Genomic DNA, 21,463 nt, shown 5'->3' with positions numbered 1-21,463 from the left:
AAAATGCAAAAATGCAAAAGTGCAGAAAGTGTAGAAGTGTAAAAAGTGCAAGAAGAAACGAGCGAAAACCGATGGCGAGTGGCCTCTCTATCCTCTTGCTACGTCCACGACGTATTTCGAGCGGTTAAAGGTTGAAGGTTATGTCATTTGTATAACATGGCGTCGAGCGAGAGTGGTGATTTTCAAAAGGTGTTGGAGTATCGGATTTACAAGTGCTCCAGTTACTCTTCCTGTTACATACCCGAGTGAGTGTTCGACATCCGTAAGTCATATCTTCCGCTGTTCTTCTCCAAGGGCGACAAAAACCCCCTGTATCGCGATTTCCTAACCTTAAAAAGAAACCGATCCCCAACGGAATCTTCTCTCTTTCAAATCTTCGTATTCGAAATAACACGCGAAGAGATGATCGAAAATCAGCGACGTTTTAACCTCGACTCGTCTTCTTCCAGAAATATCGTGGTCGATATACCGTCGGATCAGACTTCACGTTGGTCCTCCGATATCGACAATCATCCTCAGGTAAGGATCGCCCCAAGTATATCGCCTACCCATCAGTTCTCGTTTTATCTTCATTTTATCTTCCAGTATCTTATTCTGAAACTTCAAAGTCCTTCCATCGTCAAGTACATCACCTTTGGCAAATATGAGAAGACGCATGTGTGTAATATAAAGAAGTTTAAGATATTCGGTGGATTGGAACCGGAGAACATGATGGAACTGCTGGAAAGGTTCGCCTGGACAATTCATTCTCCTCATCAATTCGCTTCCTTTGTATATTCAACCCTGAACTTCAATGTTTCAGCGGACTAAGGAACGACTCGGTACCAGAGAAATTCGATCTAAAGCATGTCCTGGAAAACGAGGGCAATTGCTTTCCCATCCGATACGTAAAGATTCTTCCCTTGCAGTCTTGGGGTCCTAGTTTCAACTTTTCCATATGGCACATTAGATTAACCGGCATCAACGAGTCCAAGATCGTAAGACCTTGTCTGGAGCGGTTCAACATGGTAAATCCACCAACGAAATAATAAGAAAGACTTTATCATATAAATTCCACGAGATATAATCACATCTGTCATATTGCAGTACCGGCAGAAGGAGATAATAAGGCTGTGCATGAAACACTTTCGACAAATGGAACAACCCGAGATCGTCGAGACCTTGCAGAGGGTCACCGGCGTCCCGCTGGAGGATTCGCGGCTGTCGACGCTGTACAATCTCCTGGTTACCAAGGGCGATCATCTTCAGGCGGAACGTTTTATCAGCAACGCGCTCTCGAGTGAGTCCAAACGCGCGAGTTGGATCGCGTTTCAGTTATCTTCCCCTTCGTGTCTCTCTCATAGCCGTTGATAGCTTATAACATCGTTAAATGCGTTAATTTTTAGTGGGGCTCTTAAGCGATTATATCAATGCTCAAACTTATAGAGCAGTTTGGACCAAGTTAACGTCTAGCGAGCCCAAACCTGGGATGCGGGGAGGTCATCAGATGGTGCTAGACCCTACGGCTGAGGTACTTTATCTTTTCGGTGGATGGGACGGCAATCAGGATCTCTCCGACTTATGGTCTTACGATACAGAAGCTGCTAAATGGACGTTGATATGCAAGGATACCGAGGCGGTGGTCGGTAGTACTCGATAAATTTCATTCAACTGTATAATGTAGTCTGTAAGGCTCGAGTTCAACATGTACTCGAACATCCAATAATTAAATTTCATCATTTCGGATTCGAATAAGAAATATATATGAAAAAATATACGTAAAACAAAATTATAAAGCGATTTATGAAATAAATAGGGTGGCCCGAGTGCACGTTCGTGCCACAAGATGTGCCTAGATCCGCAAAGACGGCAACTCTTCACGTTGGGAAGGTATTTGGACACGCAGTATCGCACGTGTGAGAACCTGAAGAGTGACTTCTACGTTTACGACATCGAGTCGAGCAAATGGACGCGAATCTCGGAGGATACGGGAACCATGGGCGGGCCGCCGCTCGTCTTCGATCATCAGATGTCCATGGACGTGGAAAAGCGCACCATTTACGTATTTGGCGGACGTGTATTGACTCATCCGACAAAGTGAGTTATCTTGAAAGAAGAAAGGTGGCAATTCTGTTTATCATAGTCTATATAGAGTCTTTTTTCGGTCGATGTCGATGATCAATTCTGATGATGTTGTTTCTCTGATCACGCAGTGCTGACGAACACGGTCTAATACCGGAGCCACACTTCTCGGGTTTGTACTCTTATCACGTGCCGACCGGTACTTGGACTAGACTCGCCTGTGATATCGCTGACAAACCCTGTTCGCAAGATATGCCGATCTACAGATCCAGGGCCGGTCATTCCATGCTTTTTCATTCGGTCAGTTCAGGTTCTCCCTTCCTGATCTTTGATGAGCAATAACACTGTTCAACAAACAAAAAAATACCGGAACGAGTCGTTTTTTATAGTTTTTTTGGACGCTGAACACGAATCTAGTTTCTAAATTGGTCCATCACGTCACAATTTTGAGAAATTTGCAATTAAAGTTGCAAAAAGGGCTATTTTTACCAACTTTGTCAAATTATAGCTACAATATGTGTTTTCTTGGAATCAAAATAAAGTATATTGTTAGGACTTTTGATCCTCAAAAGGTATTTTTGGTATCAGTTATGGTTAATAAGATATCCATGGTTAAATATAAGGTGTATTGCGGAAGTTAACTTGTCATTAACGATTTACCAAGTAGCTTTTAAGTATGTTTATTTAAATTTAAGGTTGTTTAGGTTCACTGAATACGTATCCAATGTCAAAATTGTCAAATTCAAAATGGAGAACTTAATATGTTAAAAAATGTTTAGATTTCAATCTAAACATTTTTTAAGTTTTATCATCCGTCATATTGAGTCCATCATTTTAAGTTTGACAATTTTCACATTGGATACGTATTCAGCGATCTAAAAAAACCTCAAGTTTAAATAAACATACTTAAAAAACTACTTGATAAATCGTTAATGATGAGTCACAGCTAACTTCCGCAATACATTTCATATTTAACCATGGATATCTTATTAATCATAACCGACACAGAAAATTCCTTTTGAGGATTGAAAGTCCTAACAATATACTTTATTTTGATTGCAAGAAAACTTCTCCAGCACGTCACATATTGTAGCTATAATATGACAAAGTTCGTGAAAATAGCCCTTTTTCGCAACTTTAATTGCAAATTTCTCAAAATTGTGACGTGATGGAGCAATTTGGAAACCAGATTCGTGTTCAGCGTCCAAAAAACTATAAGAAGCGACTAGTCTCCTTCCAATGTTCGAAAAAAGTCATTTTTTGTTGAACAGTGTAATCTTTGATGAGAGAAGCGTAAAGAGAGATGAGAGACATCAGTAACGGGTATCTTGTAATTTTTCCAGCGATCGAGGAAATTGTACATATTCGCGGGTCAGAGAGGCAAGGAATATTTGAGCGACTTTTTCACTTATGAAGTCGACACGCAGCATGTTGAGTACATTAATTACAACGAGTTTGGCACGACGAAAGAATCCAGTCACGTTCCAGCAGCCGGATTCACACAGAGAGCAACCATGGATCCCGAACACGGCGAGATTTACGTTTTATCGGTATGTATCTCGCGCGTGAGAGATTTATAAGCATTAAAATTGCATATAAAATAGAAATAAATAATTAAGATTGATAAATACATTAATGAATAATTATATTAATAAATAATTAAATTGAATAAATAAATAATTAAAATTCTTATTTAATAATATTAAATTATTTAATAATAGTAAATTATTTAATAATATTAATAAGCAATATATATATATAATATTATCAATAAATAATTAAGAGATTATGTAGATCATACATTACGATAAAAATATATAGATGTAAAGTATATAATTATATAATCTGTATATAAGCGTATATTTAATATAATTCAGTGTATAAAAATAACACAATATTTCTCAGGGTCTGAGCAAGGATAAAGATAAGAGGGACGACAACGTGCAAAATTCTTTTTGGGTGTACAATATTCAGAGCAGCAAATGGTCGTGCATATATCGCAACGAGAATGTCGGCGAAAAATATTGGAGCAAAATGCAGAATTACGAACCGTGTCCGCGATTCGCGCATCAGCTCGTTTACGATCACACAAGGAAGGTATGTTGTTTCTCTCTAAATAAATAAATAAATATATTTATTTAAAAAAATTTTTTTTAGTTTTTAAATGTTTAAATAATACCTTTTTGACACAGCGATTAAAGCATTTGAACTGTAAAACTGAAACTTTTCTGTAGAAAGTAAACAAATACATAATTAAAGATGAAAGCTTCATACTTATAATAGAATTACAATATTTTCTGAAGCTACTCTGATAAAGTAACGTTGAAAGATTATTACAAATTGTGAAGATGGCTGAAAGTGTATAGTGTTATAATTTTTGCCACGCGGTCTCGAATCGCTTATTTAAATAAAAAATAAACGACGACGAATTCAGCGATACTATTTTAATATTTTACTTTCTCATCAGGTTCATTTTCTATTCGGCGGCAATCCAGGCAGATCTTGCTTACCAAATCTGCGCCTCGATGACTTTTGGCAATTGGAACTGCGCCGACCTACGGCCGAACAGATTTTGAGGAGATGCAAATTGATCATTAGGAAGCATAAGTTCAAGGAACTCGCCTTGACCAACAGCATAGAGGCTCTTGAGTACCTGCAAACGAAGATCTTCGAGATTATCGATCACAGTGATACGCAGCAAACGAGAGAGGTATTAATAAAATCATATATTTATACAATATATTTTATATATTTTTTATATTATATATATTATATATTTTGTATATTTTATATATTATATATATTTATATATTTTATATATATTTATATATTTATGATTATATAATATATTTTATATAATTATATATCTTATATATATTTATGATTATATTATAAATTTATATGATATATTTTATATATATTTTATCATTACTTATTTATATTTATTATTGACAATTCGATGTACATATGTAAACATGTAAATGTTGAAATCTTGCTGATGACAGATTGTTACTTTCTTGCAGTTCCAATTGTTGACATCGATATTATTCCGGAAACAGAACGGTTCGTTGGAGGACGTTTCCCAGCCGGACGCGATCCTGAGCGAAGTAGCGACCGGGACGACGACGCAGCATGCGCGCGACGTGCACAATCTGCGAACCGAGCTTTACGACAAGCTCGCGGAATTCTTCCCGGAATCGTTGACGCAACCGCGGGCGAATCTGATCGACCTCCTGCCGTTATAATCGGACCGGGTCCCCTAAGACCCTAAATGACGGAATGTTCTCTGGTGCATGTTACATTATTCGTTTTTTTTTTTTTCGTTCTTTCGAGACGAAAACTTTTTTTCTTCGTTACAACTCCGTAGATTGACGACGAATTTTGCCATAATTTTATATACTGGCGCGATTTGCTTCTCCATGTTGGACAAATCATACTCAATCGGGAATTAATGGGAAAAAAGAAAGACGAGTTACAGCGTTACATTGTTTCGACGTTTGATAAAACTCCCTCTTGTGCAATTTTATTTATTCCATTTCTTACGAGATGAATTTTGTTGGAATCGTTGGAGAGTTTTCCCTTTCCACAAAGGAAGCAGAGCATTCTCTTCACTTGTTATTTATACTTATTTACGATTACGTATGATTTGTGAGATGAATCCTCCCCTCGGAACTTTGTGATATCGATAGCTTTCTAATCGACTGGTTAGCTAATAACATAAGTAAGCTAGACATTGATTTTATATATAGATAATCTCTTCCATATTCTGTAACTATGCGTTTATACAGCGCGGCCATAAAGTTGTTGTTATTATGTTTACTGGAATAATATATATATATTTATCGAACGAAGGGCTGAAGAAATGAGATATAAATGCACTAAGAAGATTCTCTTCAAACGAAACGATTTCATATTCGCGGGATGTTTCATTCAACACGTCCGATATACACTCGATTAATTTTTTTCAAACTACTTCGCTTCGCTAAATTCGATTACGATTTTAAATTTAGCGAAACGAATGATTTAATATTTTTTCTAGTTAAAAAAAGGAATATATAGTGACAAAAAGAGACGTAGAAAATATTACGATTGAGATTCCACGATTCTTCCTTATCCAATCAATTATAATTTCATTTTCTAATTAATTTAATAAATTATACTTTACTCTATTAATTATAATTTTAAATTATAATTAATTGCATAACGCACAATTTTTTGCAATGAGGTCGTAATATTTGTTTACTTCAACGATTGCATAATTATCTCTCTACTTATTTTTTACGCTAACAAAAGCAACAAAGAGGTATATTTCGGGTTGACTGAAACTTCCTGCTTTTCCTCTTGCAAAATATCTTTTCTTTAGATATACTAGTTTTGTGTACTTTCGTTTATTCGATTTTCGCGTTCAATTGATTGAAGAAGATTCAAGTTTGTTCACCAGGAATGCCTTTCGACGACGAGATGTGAAATTCGAAAAAAATGTTATATTGCAAATATCGATGCGAGTTGATAATGGGGACTCGTTTTTCCCCCTTTTCGACTTATATAGATATATTCTCAGACCTCCCTTTCCAATTGTTTAATTTGACGCAAGGCTAAAAAAAACCTTAGATTCTCGTTAGCATGTAAATATATTCGCGACGAAATAGTCAAAACGTGAGATTTTGTTTTTTTCTGTATCCTTAATTCTCTGCGCGCGACGATGCACTTGTTTTATTATGCGTTGGCTGAAAGTTTGTTGTATATAGCGATCGTATTGATACCTTGTTTCCCCCATAATCAGCCTCGCGAGTTTAAAAAAAATCATTGTAGAGTATATATAAGCGAGAGAATATATAATATATATAATATAATATAATATATATATTATAATATATATAATATATATAAATATATATAATGCAACTATATGTATATTTGTGAAAACGTTATAGGAGAAGCGAGAGACTATACTTCAAATGCTAAGATCCGAACGTGGCTTATCTTTGTACATATATAATATATAATTATACGATGTAAGGAAAGTGTGGAAAATTTTTATATAATTGTGAGAGAGTTATACGCTATAGATTACTATAACGGAATTGTAAAGAGAAAATAAAGAACGAAAAGGATATCTCGAGAGAGACGCCAGTATATATATATATATATAAATATGATACGTGTATAGAGACGAAAAGTGTAGTTTTTTGCTGTAATAATAATAAAAAATCGCTCTGCCATTCCTCTGATATATATATAAATACACATGTTAATGGACGTCTCGAAGTTAGAAGGACCAGAATGTTAGAATATGTACGACACGCGAAATATTGATTTCTTCGTACTTCGAGAAATAGAAATGAAATATGTCTATATAGCGCGAATACTCTCTAGTCAGATAATAAAAAATAATAATAATAAATGTTTATAAAGTACGTTTATGAAGCTAGCGACGAGTTTGGGATTTATTTTACACATGTAAATCCGCTTCAAGAATGCCAAATTTATCATTCAATTTATTCATCCACTTGCACTCCATCCAAGAGATTATCGTATAGAGATATAATTTTATATATATGTATATATAAATACATATATAAAATTATAATATACGACAGTTATAATATGTATAATTATAATATAATTACATACATAATTATATTATATATATATGTATATAATTATAATATACAGCTTTTATAATTATAATATATATCTTTATAATATGTGTATGTGTATACATATATTATACATATATATATATATGTATAATATACAAATGCAATGTATATCGCATGAGAAGAGACGGACAAATGCATAAACATTAACGGTTTACGTTAACAATGGATTTTTTGAAGAACTGAAAGAGACCAATAATTGCTTGATAACATGTAAAAGGTATAACTGTAAAGTTTCTCAGTCTCTCTATTATTAATGTTAAATGTATATATGTGTATGAGTAATATATATAAATTATAGTATACTCTTATTGCGAGGAAGCTTTATACACCATAATTCGCAGCTGTGTTGACTTTCCCCTGCGTCCATGATTTTTATGAAAATATACGTGTTTACAACGATATAACATCATGTGCTCCGTTCAACTTTGTGTGTAGGTGTGTATTTATGACTAAATTACGTTAAAACTTTGGTAAGACTTGTTATACGTTATATCCCTGATAATGGGATTCATGTACAACACGAGATTCAAAAACCTAGATTTTTAGAAGCACCACTGATAAGTTAGCGAAATACTGGAAGTATCATATAAGAAGACACAAGAGTCGAACGAGAAAGAATAACAGTAGCAATATATAATATCAAAAAAGAAAAAGAGATACTCGACTTTGCCAACCATTTGTAATAAGCAATCTGTGCAGTTGCCTATATAATTGCAATGTAAAAAAAATTTACGCAATTAGATTCGTTAGGATTATCTTGGAGTCTGGCAGACCATCAAGAATGTAATGAGGAGAATTCGCCATGGATGCGAGATCGGCTTTGAACAACGTCAACTGAAGCTCCTTTCGCGCCTTCTGGACGATATAAACCATCAGGGAGAGTCCCACTAATATCTGTAATAACAACGAGATGAGAAAGAGATATTATTTTGGTAACTTTTTGTTTTTTACAGAAACGTGTTACATAAATGTACCTGGAAACAAAAAACTACGTAGCCGGTCGCAGCTGTGGATCTATCCTCCAGGACGTCCTGCATCGACCTCAAACTGCTGCCCAAGTACACGTTGATCAATTGCGCTGGCAGCAAACCTATCGCACTCGCTATGTGGTAATGGAAACCACCTATGTTGCTGACCTAATTACAAATACAATTGTATAAGTATATACAATATAATATGTACACCCAGGTAGCAAGAATACGTTACTTTGACGTCTATGACGTCATTTTGACATCTAATGACGTCAGTTTGCTACTTGACCATATAGAAGTATCTTATATTGTATTGCACATGCACACACCGCAAAAATAGTGTTTTGCAGACCAAAAGGAATCGGAGTGAGTCGTGCGAACAGGACGATCTTGAAGGCCTGGGGGCCGGAGATGACGCGGAGTATCGCTCTGGCGGTGTCGCTCTGCAGGAGGGCGCCTATCGGCAGCCTAGTGGACAGGAGCCCCAGGGTGACGTGAGCTATGGCTATCCCAAGATTGGCGGAGAGGATGACGATCGCTATCCCGTGTACGGCGCCGAACAGATAGCCGCTGGCGACGATGAGGAAGAGGTAGCCGATGACGATCGGGAACGAGACGACGGTGAACAGGCCTATGAAGATGACGGCGATCATCCAGGCGTTCTGATGCTCGATCCAGTGGAGGAGCACCTTGATGTAATCCCTGCAAACGAAGACTATGGCGCCTAGGAAGGCCAGGGTCGCGATGGTGATCGCGACGTAGCATATGGAGTTGGAATTGACGCAGCTGACAGCTGATGAACTCTTGGAGGGACGCATCCCATCCTCGACGTCGTCTATGTCGATGATCTGATCCATGTTTCAGCGACCTTTCTAGTGTCCTTGGGTGTCTCTCAGCGAGCGGTCATCCCTGGACAGGTCGCTCTTCGGGAAATAAGAAAGGATAGAATCAGGCAAGACAGTTGAAATAAATATAATTGGATTAAGCTTGATGACAGTAAGAGATAATTTTTACCTCGCAACTTCGTGAGTCGAGGAAGTGGAGAATCGTCTTAAAAACAAGGCAGATCTTAAATTCCCGGTTGTCGAACGTATCATTTGGCAACATATCTATTATAAATGCGCAAAAATATGTGTGCTACGTCGAGAGAAAAAAAGGATGCATATGAATGTACAGTTCAATTGTCATTTCAATTACGCGTAAAGTTCTCGCTAATCATCGCTTGCAAATAAGAGAAAAAAATCTATGTAATCTCTCCGCGATATATTAAATTATACTGTCAACGATCCCATTTGTTGTAAACAATATTGTTGGGGAAGCGTGGCAAATGAACATGAATTATGCGAACGGAGTGAGAGGGGAATATTGCGCGTTTGAAATATGAGCCTGTAGAGAGAGAGAGAGAGAAAGACGACGAACGCGATTGGCTGCGCCATATTGGTGACGCGGCTGCGCAGACGTCGAATGCGCATGCGCGGCGAATGACGTAACACGCTGAGGGTGCCGTCACATGGGGCGTAACTTGCGTAAGCGTAACCAGCGGATCGCCAATCACCGAGTTATTCCGATAGAGCCCTTCGTCGAGCTCTATCGGAATAACTCGGTGATTGGCGATCCGCTGGTTACGCTTACGCAAGTTACGCCCCATGTGACGGCACCCTGACCAAACTTTCCAGCATCGTGCTCGGACGTTTTTTTACGAGCTCGTCTAAATTTTTTATGTCGTTTTTGCTAGTTTTTTTTTATTTATATGATATAAAATATATATAAAATATATATATTTATACGAGATTATATTAATTTTACATACAAGGTGTGTGAAAAATAAAGAGAAATAATTTTGTATCGATTAAAAATATATGTAAGTAAGGTGTACAAAAATTCTTAATTTTTGAGTTTAATTCCTTATTTTGAAAATTATCGTCCTTTATAATAATTGAATTGAAGAGATAAAAGAAGAAATTATTTTCTTATTACAGCGAAGTATATATACGCTATTGAGGCATGGCTGATCTTCATTGTACGTAAACAAAATAATTTGTTTTTGTGACACACGTACATATATATAAATATATATAAAATGCCTACGCGTTGCGTTGCTGTTGGATGTAAAAATACCGCTAATCCTACTGGAAAAACTGCAGCGCAAATTAAATTCGAGAAAGTAATGAAAATAACGTTTCATTCGTGAGTATAAATGTCATGTTGACATAGATTGCATCAGAAAAAAATATTTCATGAATTTAATTTCAAATTCTAATTAATTCCTGATTTTTTACTTATTATATCTTGAAGAAATATTAAATATTTATTATATTTTAGAGATATACATATTTTATAAATATAAAAAAAATATTGGTTGCTTTATATTGTTTTTCATACAATTTACATGTATTATATATCGTGACTTGCAGATTTCCTTCCGATCCTATTAGAAGAGCAGAATGGATAAGCATAATGAAACTTGAAGACAAAACTGTTACAAGCAGAAGTCGTCTTTGTTCTCTTCATTTCAAGGAAAAATATATAGATCGCACATCTTTGGTATATGTAAGATTGAGAGAAAACGCAATTCCACATGTAAGTATTTTAATCTTTTGTATAAAAATGTGTGTATATGTAAAATAAAATGTGTATAAAAATATAGAGTTATAAAATGTGTAAAATAATGTAATACAATAATTTATACTTTTATCAAGTTTAAGAAAATTATGTAAAATTATAATTCTGTTCAATCTATCTTTTACAGATATTTGAGGATACATTGTGCGACGATATGGAAGCAGTTATGAAATATCAAAGAGAAACGTTACCTGCACAATCAGTTAACAGTATGATATTATTACAATAATCACTTTTTTATATATTGTTTCTAATTCAAATTGTAAATAAATTGTGAATTTTATAAACTTAATTGATCAATTTATTTATTTCAGCAACAATTTTAACTGAGCCTTTGAGCACAGAGATGGATAAGAAGGATAATCTTGAGCAAATTTCTGTTATGCGTAAGTTTGATAAATCATAAATCACAAAATTATGTGTTTGTTGATAAATAATTGCAAAATATTTATGTGTAAAATATAAACAATTTATATTGCAGATTCAGTACGTGACAACGAAACGAATACATCGCTTTCCTTGTTGCAAGAAATGCAAAAATCCCAGGACAAGGAAACAAGAATTTCACCCGAAAGAATATGGAACATGAATTTCTCCAATATGGAAGCAATTAGGCAAGAAAGATCTACAGAAATTAAACGTTTACGTAAACAAATACAAGCTTTACAGAGAAAACTTTCGGAAAAAAATAAAAAAATTGCAAACTTGAAAATTGTTTTGGATGATTTAAAAATAGAAAATTTAAGTAGTTAAGGATGCGATATGTGGACCCAGATGATTCGATTGTCGACATCTCTTTTGTCACAGACCAAAAAAATCATCAAAGATTACTTAAAACAAACTCCAGGCCAGATGGAAGGAAGCTACCGACAGTTTAGACTGATGAGGAAACCTCTGCAAAGTAGAATTAAAATAGAATTGATGATCAGCAGAAAGAGGCTGCGGATCAGCATTGATTTCTTCATGTTGCCTTTAGAACATATTTATACAGCCTCTGACTGATCGAGCAGGAAAAATACAGACTATGTACAAAGAGAACCTGGTATATTAATATGTCACTGCCTAGTCCTCGCAAAAGATATAGATTTTTGGACCGAATGTTTCCCAAGTCTAGTCATCTAGGAAACGAAGATGGACAGCCTACCATATTTTGTTAAGAATCATAAATCAAGACTGATAACTTCAAGCCATCAGCGGGAAGTCAGAAGAATATTTTCCATCTAGATGACATTGAACCGACTTAACATCATTTATCTTACTATTAATTTGTGATTAACATAAAGTTTTTCTCCGTTTTACTTCTTTCTAATAATATATAATATTCACATATAAAATTTACTTTTTTTGATATGTTTTAAAGCTCATTGTGAGATAAATATATTTTTCATTAATTTTGTGTTATATATAAAACTTATTTTAATACTTTGTAATACATTTCAAATAAATTTATGAAACATTGAGAAAGTTGTAGAAATGGAGGAAAAGTATAGCACATTTTTTTAATGCTATTTTATATATAAAATATTTTAAGTTTGTCGCAAACATAATTGAAACGTTAAAAATATTAAGATGTTTGTATATATATATGTACTCTCATTCTAATTATCTTTTACAAATATAGAGATATAATGAAAATGTGTGAGACGAAAATTTAGTATTATATTTAAATTCCTGAATAGAAAATTAAATCGTTTAAGCAATCTACTTTTTTAAACATTTATATATTAAAAATTTAATATATATTTAAGAAAATTTATTTAATATTTATATAAGAATTTCTTTGGCTATATTGAAATGAATACAACTGAATGATATGATAATATGATAATATGCAATAGACATTTCATGACATTGAAAACATTTTATTCAGTCAGTAAGAAGCATTCTACATGATGATAATAATAATCATAGTATAATCCGTGATAATAATAATAATAATAATTAATAATCATAATTCATTCGTAATAACCACAATTTGTAAATGTACAAGGTAAACACACACTCTTTCTTTCTCTTGATTTTTCTCTCACTCTCTTTCGCTCTTCTTTCTCGCAATCATCTCTCTCTCTCTCTATCTCTCTTTCGCTCACACACAGTTGAGAATTGTCATTTTATATTAGTATACATAAAATTACAGAGAGAAAAATTCACCAATATATAAATCAAACATCGTACTCTCTCTTCAAAGACTATGAATGTAGTCAATAAATCATCATCCTTATCATCATCATCATCATCTCGTCTCTGCTGCAAAGATAGCTTTTCTTCTTGATACTTTTCTTTCTTTCTTTCATTTTTTTTTTCAGTTCGGCATTCGGCAGCGTTGTTGGATTTGAAGGACTACTTCTTTTTAAAAATCCGCAGCGGCAACGCTCTCACACAATACTTTTCTAATATATCATTTGTACATTTGTAGGTCCGTCTTCTCTCTTTTAAACCTGAGAAACACGCAGGAAGGAGGGTGGATCTTCCTTCTGGAGAATATAAAATCAATAAAAATTGCAATCTAACTTTGCATTTCTGTTTCTTTCCCAGCATCAAGTCTCTCTCTTCGTTTCTGTGAAATGGACAAAGGAATTAAAATGTTTTTCTACACAGAATCAACAATAAATTAATGAAACCCTCTTTATCCTCGTGTATCTCAGGATTATCATAGATAGGCGAGAAATTCATATCCATATTAAGACGAATAAAAATTCATTGCTCTCGATGAAGTGTCAAGTGGCGGAGATTTTACGGTCTCATAAAAAATAACGTCGGTATACATGTGTTATACAAAAAAAAATATATATATATAATACATAACAATAAAAATTGTCGCGACAAAGCGCAGAGCGAGCGCGCGCGACCGCTGTGGAGTTTATTTTATTTTTTATTTTTTTTTTATTACTGTAAATCCATATTTCTATTGATTTGAGGTAGTGTATTAAATGTAATAATCCTATTACCTTGCTGCTTCTATATGTTGCGTGTGGATATGTGTGTATCGTATGAATACTCCTTCGCGCATCTTATCATACTTGCAACCGCGAGCCCAAAGTACATATATATATGTATGTGTATGTCTATGTGTGTACGTATAAAAAATCCAGCTTATATAGAATATAAATGTTTGAGGCCTTGCAGGAGGAATATACGTTTCGTTCTATTGCAAAAGATTTTTCGCTATATTAATATCGGCAGTAATCTTCAGAAACTTCAGAGTCGTGAAGATTAGGGATGGGATCAAGTGTTCAATATGTACTCAAGTAAGATATAATATTTCATGTACTTGCCAAGTAATCGAATCTAGAACAGTTATATTCGAACTTTTTTTTAGATCGAGTACCCGCAAATAGTATACTCATAAGTACTTTCTGAATCTTTTACAAGTAGTACTCGAACTCTAATAAAAAAAATCTATGATACTTGCTACACATCCACACTTTCTTTTCATTTACACATCCATTCATCCACAATTTCTCACAAGGACTTATAAAAGATTCGAACATACTTCGTCCAGGTATTCGAATGTATTTGGAAGTACTGCTCTTGTTTTTCGAGGTACTTGTAGGAGAATTTGAACCTAACTCGTCCAGGTTCGAGCCTGCTTAAAGGTACCATTTTTCTTATTTTTTTAAAGCAATCGTAGAAAGTTGGAATGATAACGAACGACTAAAAACCGGCCAAGCCTTAGAAAGAGATAGTATCCAAACAGGTATCTCTCGTTCACTCTTACTATTGTGCACTCGTTCATGTTTGTCAGTTTTCTGAACTTAAATTGGATAGTCTAGTAGCTAGACTATCCTAGACTAGCCAGACTATCCTAGACTAGCTAGACTCTAACTGAAAAAGAAAAGTACCTGTTCGTAACTATCTTTCTGGGCCGGATCAGTGTTTTTCATATGAGTGTTCATCATTCCATTATCCTTTCAGTAGTATAGTTCAATGGCTCTCTATCTCATCCAGGTTCTACAGTCTACTTAAAAGTACTATTTTTTAAAGTCAACCAGGTTCGAACCAATCTCGTTCTGGTTCTATTTGAAGATACTTTTTTTTCAAAGTAATTATAGAGTTCGAAACCGTGCAAAGAAATTCGAACCTACTTGTACTTGATCCCATCGCTAATAAATATCGGAGTTATCCTTCCTTTGGTTGGTTTATTTTTGGGCTCGTAGCTCGCGTCGCATCATAAGTGCGCTTCACAAAATTATCGTCTATGCAACGAAGCACGAGGACGCCGAATATCAGGACAAAATTTTTTTTTCCCGAGAAACAAAGTCCAGAGACGTTCCACAGTCTTCTTGCGAAATACGAATACCGACTTATACCGTATTAGTATAATCGCGCTGATGATTCTTTAGGAGAGCGAAGAGGAATCTCTCCGTCCTGCGAAAAATTCGGCATCTTCGAGCGTCATTTTTTTTTCTTTTTTAAATACCAAATACGACAAGGCTGCTGACATTAGGCTTGCTAGCACTTTGTAAATAATGCCCAGCGATTGTGCTATTTTGTTTAAGTTTCTCTTTAACTATTTATTTCATGAATAATCATTATCACATTTTTTCTTTTTTTTTTTTTTTTTTTCTCCTTTAATTAATTCGTTCTCACAGAGATATCGTCGGAGACAGAGAGAGAGATGGAGAAAGAGTGAGAAAGAGTGAGAGGGGCCGGAGGGGGAGGGGGAGGATAATGTGCGACACATCGTCGGCGCCGCGCCAAGTTGGCTCAATCTATGAACACTTCTGTAAAAAATATAATATCTATGGATGGTTGAGCCCTTGGCCAGCATACGCAGCGAAGTTCGAGTTTAGTTATCTTTATTTTTTTCGCGGGGGACGAGGGGGGGGGCGTGTTAACAAGGGGGATTTCACTTCTGCATGGAATTGTGAGCAATATGTGGGCTACCAGTAACGCATACACATCTCTAACAACATATACATATATAATATCTCTGTATATTGTATATATATGTCGCTCAACTCTTTCGCTACTTTAAAAAGGAACATTTTTTTTCACACACTCGCGAGAGTCCACCCCGCTCGTTGTGATACGATAACAATGTTTAAAAAAAAAATGGCAACCTATATCTAAGGGGGATCGATTACGCGACTCCTCTCCCCCCTCCACCCCCCCGCGATTTCATATGCGCGCGGTTTGATTGTACAAATATTCTATTTTATATGCAGTTTGCAGAAGTGATTATCGCCCTGAATCGTTCATCTTGTCCATTTTTATTATCCGTATTGTGTGTGAGATATGACAGGATCCCCCTCACCTCTCTCTTTCTCTCTTTCTCTCTCTCTCTCTCTCTCTCCCTCTCTCGCTCTTCTTCTCTCCGAGAAATCAAACAATCAATCAATCAAAATCAAATCTGAGAACATGACGACAATTTTGAATTTTGACACGCTCGTGTTAATCCTTATATTACCATCAATATAAGTTTAACGACTTAAATCCAACGCAAGAACAACGCATATACAATATATTATAAATACAATGCACAAGCACATTGTAATGATAATAATAAAAAGAAAAAAAAAAGAGAGAAATGAGACTTAACGTAAAAACATGACTCACATCCAAATATTTATAATAGCCTCAACAGTTTCACCAGGGGAAAAACACAAACGAAACATACATATAATATAGTAAAACTATTAACTACTTCACTACTCTAAGACAGCGAGAAAATCCTAAGACATGCGATATCGACGAAATATCGTTTTTTTCTTCCTTTTCTTTTTCTTTTTTTTTTTTTTACTCGTTTTGCGCCGACTGTGTGTGCAAAGTTCCTAAAGATAAGTGTGTCTTCTTTTTTTTGTCCTAAACTCTTTCGTTTCTTCCTTTTTTTTTTAAATTTAATTTCGAGTTTTCCAACTTCCGCTGTGAATGTCTTGTGATTTTTACGCTTTCCGTTTAACAATTAATTCAATATCGCGCCTCTCCTCTCCTGCTATGCGTATATCTTACTGATTTCCTCCCCTTCTTTCTCCTTTTTTTTTTTTCGTTCCCTATATAGCCAGAGAATATTTCAAAATAAAGCAGAGAAATGTTCTGCTTCCCAACTTTTACGTGTAATTCACAATTTTCAATCTTGGAGCCAGTTTAATCCGCTACTCGATCCAACATTACGATACAGTATTATACGCCTATTACGACACATAATTTCCATTAAGCTCGTATGTGCCATCTTGTTTGACCCTTCTATTTTTCTTTTTTCACTCGTTTACGTGGAATATATTACCGTTTTTTTTTTTTTTTTTCTTTTGCGATGAATCTCGTGTCTCTTTCTCTCAACTCCACAGATCAAAATTGATCTCTCTCAGACAACAGTTAAAGATTAAAATCATTATTAACTAGAATTATCAATTACACGACCATTAGTATGTCTTATACAGTAATAAATTACCATCGTGCTATTTTTACTCCACACCGTCTTGACGTTGTCTCCCCCCCCCCTTTTTTTTCTTTAAATTACTAGACGTTACGATGTTATTTTTAGCTTAACTTAGTAACGAGTATTAGTGGCATCTGCTGTTTTGTTTCGAAGAAGAAATCGAATAAATTTATTTTTTTTTTTTTTTTGCCTTTTACCTTAACCATTAATGCTGTATGAAACTCCAGGTCTCGTCAAAGTCCTGAAGTCGTTTCTTAATGATACCGCTTTTTCTTGAAACCTGCAATGATAAATTTCGCCACTTGAGCACTCTAAATCCATCTAATTTTGCAAATTAGATTTTGCGAGAGAGATCTCTTACTCTTTTTAGCTTTGCCCTTCCTCTGAGCTTTTCTCTTCTTGGCGGATGGTTCGCCGAAAGTGGTGATCTCGTCGCCAAGAGTGCCCAGAGTTGTCATCTGACGACGCCTGTGCTTCTCCTGTTTGGTGACGGGCAAACGGGTCATGTAGTTCTCCTCGTACTCGATCTTCCGTTTGTCCTCGTGCACCAAAATCGCCCGCTTCTCGCCCAGACCCTGGCTGTCCTCCACAGGTGCGTCCAGATACTCCTCCTTTAATTCTCGCAGAACTGTGTTCGATACGGCACGTCTACGAGCCCTCTCGCTGGCCTTGCGAATCTTCTCCGCCATTGTTTCGTCGCCATCTGGAGAAATTTTATTTTATAAATAAATTATATAATATAATTAAACCGAGACAGGCCAAACAATTTGAAAATGTGTAAAAAAGTTGCCCATAAAAAATTATTAGTACATATTTAATAAATAAATATTTGTAGGGTGTCGCATTTCAATTAATATAGTTGAATATTGCTGTAACGAGGAAATATTTCATACAAAGGTTAAAAGGTTTCGAAGGAGAAAAGTTTATAATCTTGAATTTTGAACTAAAGTCATTTTTTAAGATTATTTATGGTCAACCTAGTTTTTTTTAATGAAATTCTAATTTTTAAAAATATTTTATACTTTGACGTAACTTTGCATAAGCTATGAAATATTCTTCGATGATCTTATTTCAATCCTTTTACGCACAAAATAATGAGAGGAATCAATTAATGTAAAGAAAAGCTATAGTAGTTTCTAAGAAAAAAAAAATGTAGCTGCTAGTTGTAAATTAAAAACTCTTAGTTGTAAATGAAAAATTTTCTCGTAATAGCTTCATATCAATATTCGACTGTGTCAATTAAAATGGAGACACCTTGTATATATATGCGGAATAGAGATATTTTTATTAGAACCGACCATAGTGCACCGCAGCGAGTTTGGGTGGCACGTAAACGTTGGATTTCCTGGACTGCTGCGTTGTTGATTTGAAACCGTCTGTCTCCTCCTCCTGAGACTCGCTGTCGGAGTCCTCGCTGTCGAGCTTGGCCACCAGCGCGTCGGGATTCGCCCTGAAATTACTCGGATCCTCACTGTTGACGGTACCTGTCACCGCAGTCTTGACGAGCTTATCTATTTGATACTTGAGCTTGTGATCTATCGGTCGGATTTTCTCTAGGACAGTCCTGATCTCGATCAGACGATCAATCGACGGATCACCCTCGATACGCTCGCCGGAACATTTTCTCAGCACAACATAGGTGAGATTGATGAGATAGGAGAGTAACATGTGGTACTTCATCTCCAGAAAGCTCAGGCCCTTGTCCGTGGAGATCTCCCCGTTCTTCACGCGCACCAGCATGTTGTCCACCAGCTGGTTCACCTGCAGAACATTGGCGTTCATCTCCCCCAGCAGGCGGAACGCCTGTGGGAGATCCCTCTGCTCCATCTCATCAATTGCCTGCAAGCGCACATCAAAATTAATTATTAAATAATTATAAAATATTATAAAATAATTATAAAATAATATAAATTAATTATAAAATGATATAAAATAGAAAATGAAAAATAAAATAATTATAAAATGGAATAATTATAAAGCGATATTATGGAAATAGAAACAAATTTAAAAAATATTAATAAAATGAGAAAAAAAATAGAAAGAGAATGAGATGAATTTGACGAGTCTTACGATCATCGCGATTAATTCTCCGGAGTAAATTACAGAGATTCGGAGCGCGCGACGTCTTGTTTATTTACGTCGAGATCTCCGCACGCATAGGTTAAGCGCGGAGACGGCGGAGGCAGCCGGGACTCGGCCTCTTCGTCGAGAAAATCCTGTCCGCTCGGGGCGGCGGGGCGGGCGACGGTCACGCGGTGTAAAAACGCGTCGCGTAAAAATCCCGTGCTCTCCCGTCAACGCGGCGGTTTCATTGAAAAAACGGGGACGGCGGCGGATTTCGGCGGCGAAAACGCGCTCGGCGGACGATTTCGACGGGTTTTACCGCGAGAAACGACTCGTCCCCGGCGACTTTCCCGCGACTGTCCCCGGGAAAAATGTCCGCCCCCGGGAAACGAAAGTAGTAACGGGGGGAAAAAAGCGCAATAATCTGCTGCCATCTTTCCTATTTACTAATGGATGACAGAGAGGGAGAGAGAGAGAGAGAGAGAGAGAGAGAGAGAGAGAGAGAGAGAGAGAGAGAGAGAGAGAGAGAGAGAGAGAGAGAGAGAGAGGCTGGGGGTGGAGGAAAGAACGAGAGGGAGAGGAGAGAGAGAAAAAAAAACAATCAAAAATTCCCGACGCGACCTACGCGGCCCGGATTTATCGCGGCGCCGCCGAAAACGGGGTCGCGAACACGTCGCGGGGATGTTCCTCACCTGCACCATCCTTCCGCGCGGAAAGTCAGCCCGACAGACGCATATCCAAACAACGTAACTTGTAATTAAACGAGTCCCCACGTGGGACGATATTTTCCTCTTTTCGGGGGGGGGCCGAGGGTGGGGGTAGGTAGTATTTTTTCGCGAAGGAAAAGTCTGGTCAGCGGAGCGTCCGTAACGTCGCCGAGGAGTCGCCCGGATTCGTGACGTCGCGTCGCCGGACGGGCGACGCCGGGAGTCGTACGACGTCCGAGGATTTTTCCCGTCCTCGTCGAACGGCGATCGCGACCGAGAAGATCGTCTTCGGGGTCTCAACGAGCCGGAACTTCCGCTCGCGCGACGACGACGTCATGCGGCGCCATTTTCGAAGGGGGATTTGCGCCGAAGGGCTCGTCGTCGTCGATCTCGGGCGAGAGTTTCTCTCTCGCGTTGGAAATGATAGACGGGGAGAGAACTCGGAGGAGTCGCTCGGAATTATTTTTCAATTCGATTTTTTTTCACTTTTCTCCACGTTTCTCGCGTTTTCGCCTCGTTTCGCGGAGTCTAGGGATTTTTTCACCGTCTAGGGATTTTTTGGCGCGTCTAGGGACTTTCTCGCGCCACCTAGGGACTTTCTCGCGCCGCCGTTTACGCGCCGACGCGGCTAGCTTCGGAGCGCGGCGATTCTGCGCGTGCGCGAGGCGATCACGTGACCGCATTGGACAGACACGTGCTTACGATGCGGCGTTTCTTGGAACCCGTGAAAAAATTGTTGATATTTTTCATTATTTTCTGTATAAAAAATTGTAATAACTATAATTGTTATCGTTGCTTATATTTATGATATATACAATTTTGTAGGAAAGAAAAGATAATAATAGAATTATCATTATTATTATCCCCTCCCCCCTTATCAAAATAATATTTTTTATTATTATTATACATATTATTATTATATTGTGTATTATTATCATCATTATCATCATATCATCATCATCATCATCATCGCATCATCATATCATCATCATCATC

At 36.5% G+C, this 21,463-nt stretch overlaps 4 protein-coding genes across 6 annotated transcripts; 2 read left to right on the top strand and 2 right to left on the bottom strand.

The window, feature by feature from the left end:
• The first annotated feature begins 136 nt into the window (after window positions 1-136).
• Muskelin (muskelin 1) lies at window positions 137-7,615 on the top strand. Its single transcript, XM_083054864.1, has 12 exons — window positions 137-245; window positions 450-519; window positions 586-728; window positions 803-1,007; window positions 1,087-1,279; window positions 1,386-1,621; window positions 1,796-2,076; window positions 2,193-2,361; window positions 3,405-3,611; window positions 3,967-4,158; window positions 4,529-4,771; window positions 5,085-7,615. The coding sequence occupies exons 1-12, from the start codon at window positions 157-159 to the stop codon at window positions 5,304-5,306; spliced, it is 2,250 nt and encodes a 749-aa protein (XP_082910990.1). The 5' UTR covers window positions 137-156; the 3' UTR covers window positions 5,307-7,615.
• Window positions 7,616-8,093: 478 nt separating this feature from the next.
• LOC145945720 (transmembrane protein 64) lies at window positions 8,094-10,056 on the bottom strand. The gene is made up of 4 exons (XM_083054865.1): window positions 9,710-10,056; window positions 9,025-9,618; window positions 8,699-8,860; window positions 8,094-8,618 (listed from the first exon to the last, which is right to left on the bottom strand). The coding sequence occupies exons 2-4, from the start codon at window positions 9,550-9,552 to the stop codon at window positions 8,454-8,456; spliced, it is 855 nt and encodes a 284-aa protein (XP_082910991.1). The 5' UTR covers window positions 9,553-9,618; window positions 9,710-10,056; the 3' UTR covers window positions 8,094-8,453.
• A 309-nt stretch (window positions 10,057-10,365) lies between these two features.
• Window positions 10,366-12,824, top strand: LOC145945467 (THAP domain-containing protein 6-like). Of its 2 annotated transcripts, XM_083054508.1 has the most exons (7): window positions 10,366-10,556; window positions 10,675-10,882; window positions 11,110-11,275; window positions 11,445-11,526; window positions 11,632-11,703; window positions 11,799-11,931; window positions 12,125-12,824. In XM_083054508.1, exons 2-7 carry the CDS (start codon window positions 10,776-10,778, stop codon window positions 12,150-12,152), a joined length of 588 nt encoding a protein of 195 aa, XP_082910634.1. In that variant the 5' UTR covers window positions 10,366-10,556; window positions 10,675-10,775; the 3' UTR covers window positions 12,153-12,824. The 2 variants fall into 2 exon arrangements, with proteins under 2 accessions (XP_082910634.1, XP_082910633.1); XM_083054507.1 differs by having other exon boundaries at window positions 11,799-12,824.
• A 3,033-nt stretch (window positions 12,825-15,857) lies between these two features.
• Window positions 15,858-20,598, bottom strand: LOC145945066 (neuroguidin). 2 transcript variants are annotated; one of them, XM_083053899.1, is made up of 4 exons: window positions 20,453-20,598; window positions 18,995-19,535; window positions 18,058-18,399; window positions 15,858-17,976 (listed from the first exon to the last, which is right to left on the bottom strand). In XM_083053899.1, the coding sequence occupies exons 1-4, from the start codon at window positions 20,459-20,461 to the stop codon at window positions 17,951-17,953; spliced, it is 918 nt and encodes a 305-aa protein (XP_082910025.1). In that variant the 5' UTR covers window positions 20,462-20,598; the 3' UTR covers window positions 15,858-17,950. The 2 variants fall into 2 exon arrangements, with proteins under 2 accessions (XP_082910025.1, XP_082910026.1); XM_083053900.1 differs by lacking the exon at window positions 20,453-20,598 and adding an exon at window positions 19,767-20,174.
• Window positions 20,599-21,463: the final 865 nt, after the last annotated feature.

The sequence above is a fragment of the Prenolepis imparis genome, unplaced genomic scaffold (assembly GCF_030444845.1).
Source record: "Prenolepis imparis isolate NDT839.2.m4 unplaced genomic scaffold, iyPreImpa1.0 SCAF_14, whole genome shotgun sequence".
NCBI classification, from domain to species: Eukaryota; Metazoa; Arthropoda; class Insecta; order Hymenoptera; family Formicidae; genus Prenolepis; species Prenolepis imparis.
This window is presented reverse-complemented; position numbering and strand designations above follow the sequence as displayed.

What these genes read in the sequence shown, in the direction of transcription:
- LOC145945720 (XM_083054865.1), bottom strand. Translation starts at nt 9,552, where the DNA reads ATGGATCAGATCATCGACATAGACGACGTCGAGGATGGGATGCGTCCC. An exon ending in TGCAAAACACTATTTTTGCG is followed by an intron (nt 8,861 to 9,024) that starts GTGTGTGCATGT and finishes ATTTGTAATTAG; the next exon opens with GTCAGCAACATAGGTGGTTT. An exon ending in ACGTAGTTTTTTGTTTCCAG is followed by an intron (nt 8,619 to 8,698) that starts GTACATTTATGT and finishes TTGTTATTACAG; the next exon opens with ATATTAGTGGGACTCTCCCT.
- LOC145945066 (XM_083053899.1), bottom strand. An exon ending in ACTCGCTGCGGTGCACTATG is followed by an intron (nt 18,400 to 18,994) that starts GTCGGTTCTAAT and finishes AAATTTCTCCAG; the next exon opens with ATGGCGACGAAACAATGGCG. An exon ending in GAAGGGCAAAGCTAAAAAGA is followed by an intron (nt 17,977 to 18,057) that starts GTAAGAGATCTC and finishes TTATCATTGCAG; the next exon opens with GTTTCAAGAAAAAGCGGTAT.
- LOC145945467 (XM_083054507.1), top strand. Translation starts at nt 10,776, where the DNA reads ATGCCTACGCGTTGCGTTGCTGTTGGATGTAAAAATACCGCTAATCCT. An exon ending in ACCTGCACAATCAGTTAACA is followed by an intron (nt 11,527 to 11,631) that starts GTATGATATTAT and finishes TATTTATTTCAG; the next exon opens with CAACAATTTTAACTGAGCCT. An exon ending in TGAGCAAATTTCTGTTATGC is followed by an intron (nt 11,704 to 11,798) that starts GTAAGTTTGATA and finishes TTTATATTGCAG; the next exon opens with ATTCAGTACGTGACAACGAA.
- Muskelin (XM_083054864.1), top strand. Translation starts at nt 157, where the DNA reads ATGGCGTCGAGCGAGAGTGGTGATTTTCAAAAGGTGTTGGAGTATCGG. An exon ending in GTATTGACTCATCCGACAAA is followed by an intron (nt 2,077 to 2,192) that starts GTGAGTTATCTT and finishes CTGATCACGCAG; the next exon opens with TGCTGACGAACACGGTCTAA. An exon ending in ATTCCATGCTTTTTCATTCG is followed by an intron (nt 2,362 to 3,404) that starts GTCAGTTCAGGT and finishes TAATTTTTCCAG; the next exon opens with CGATCGAGGAAATTGTACAT.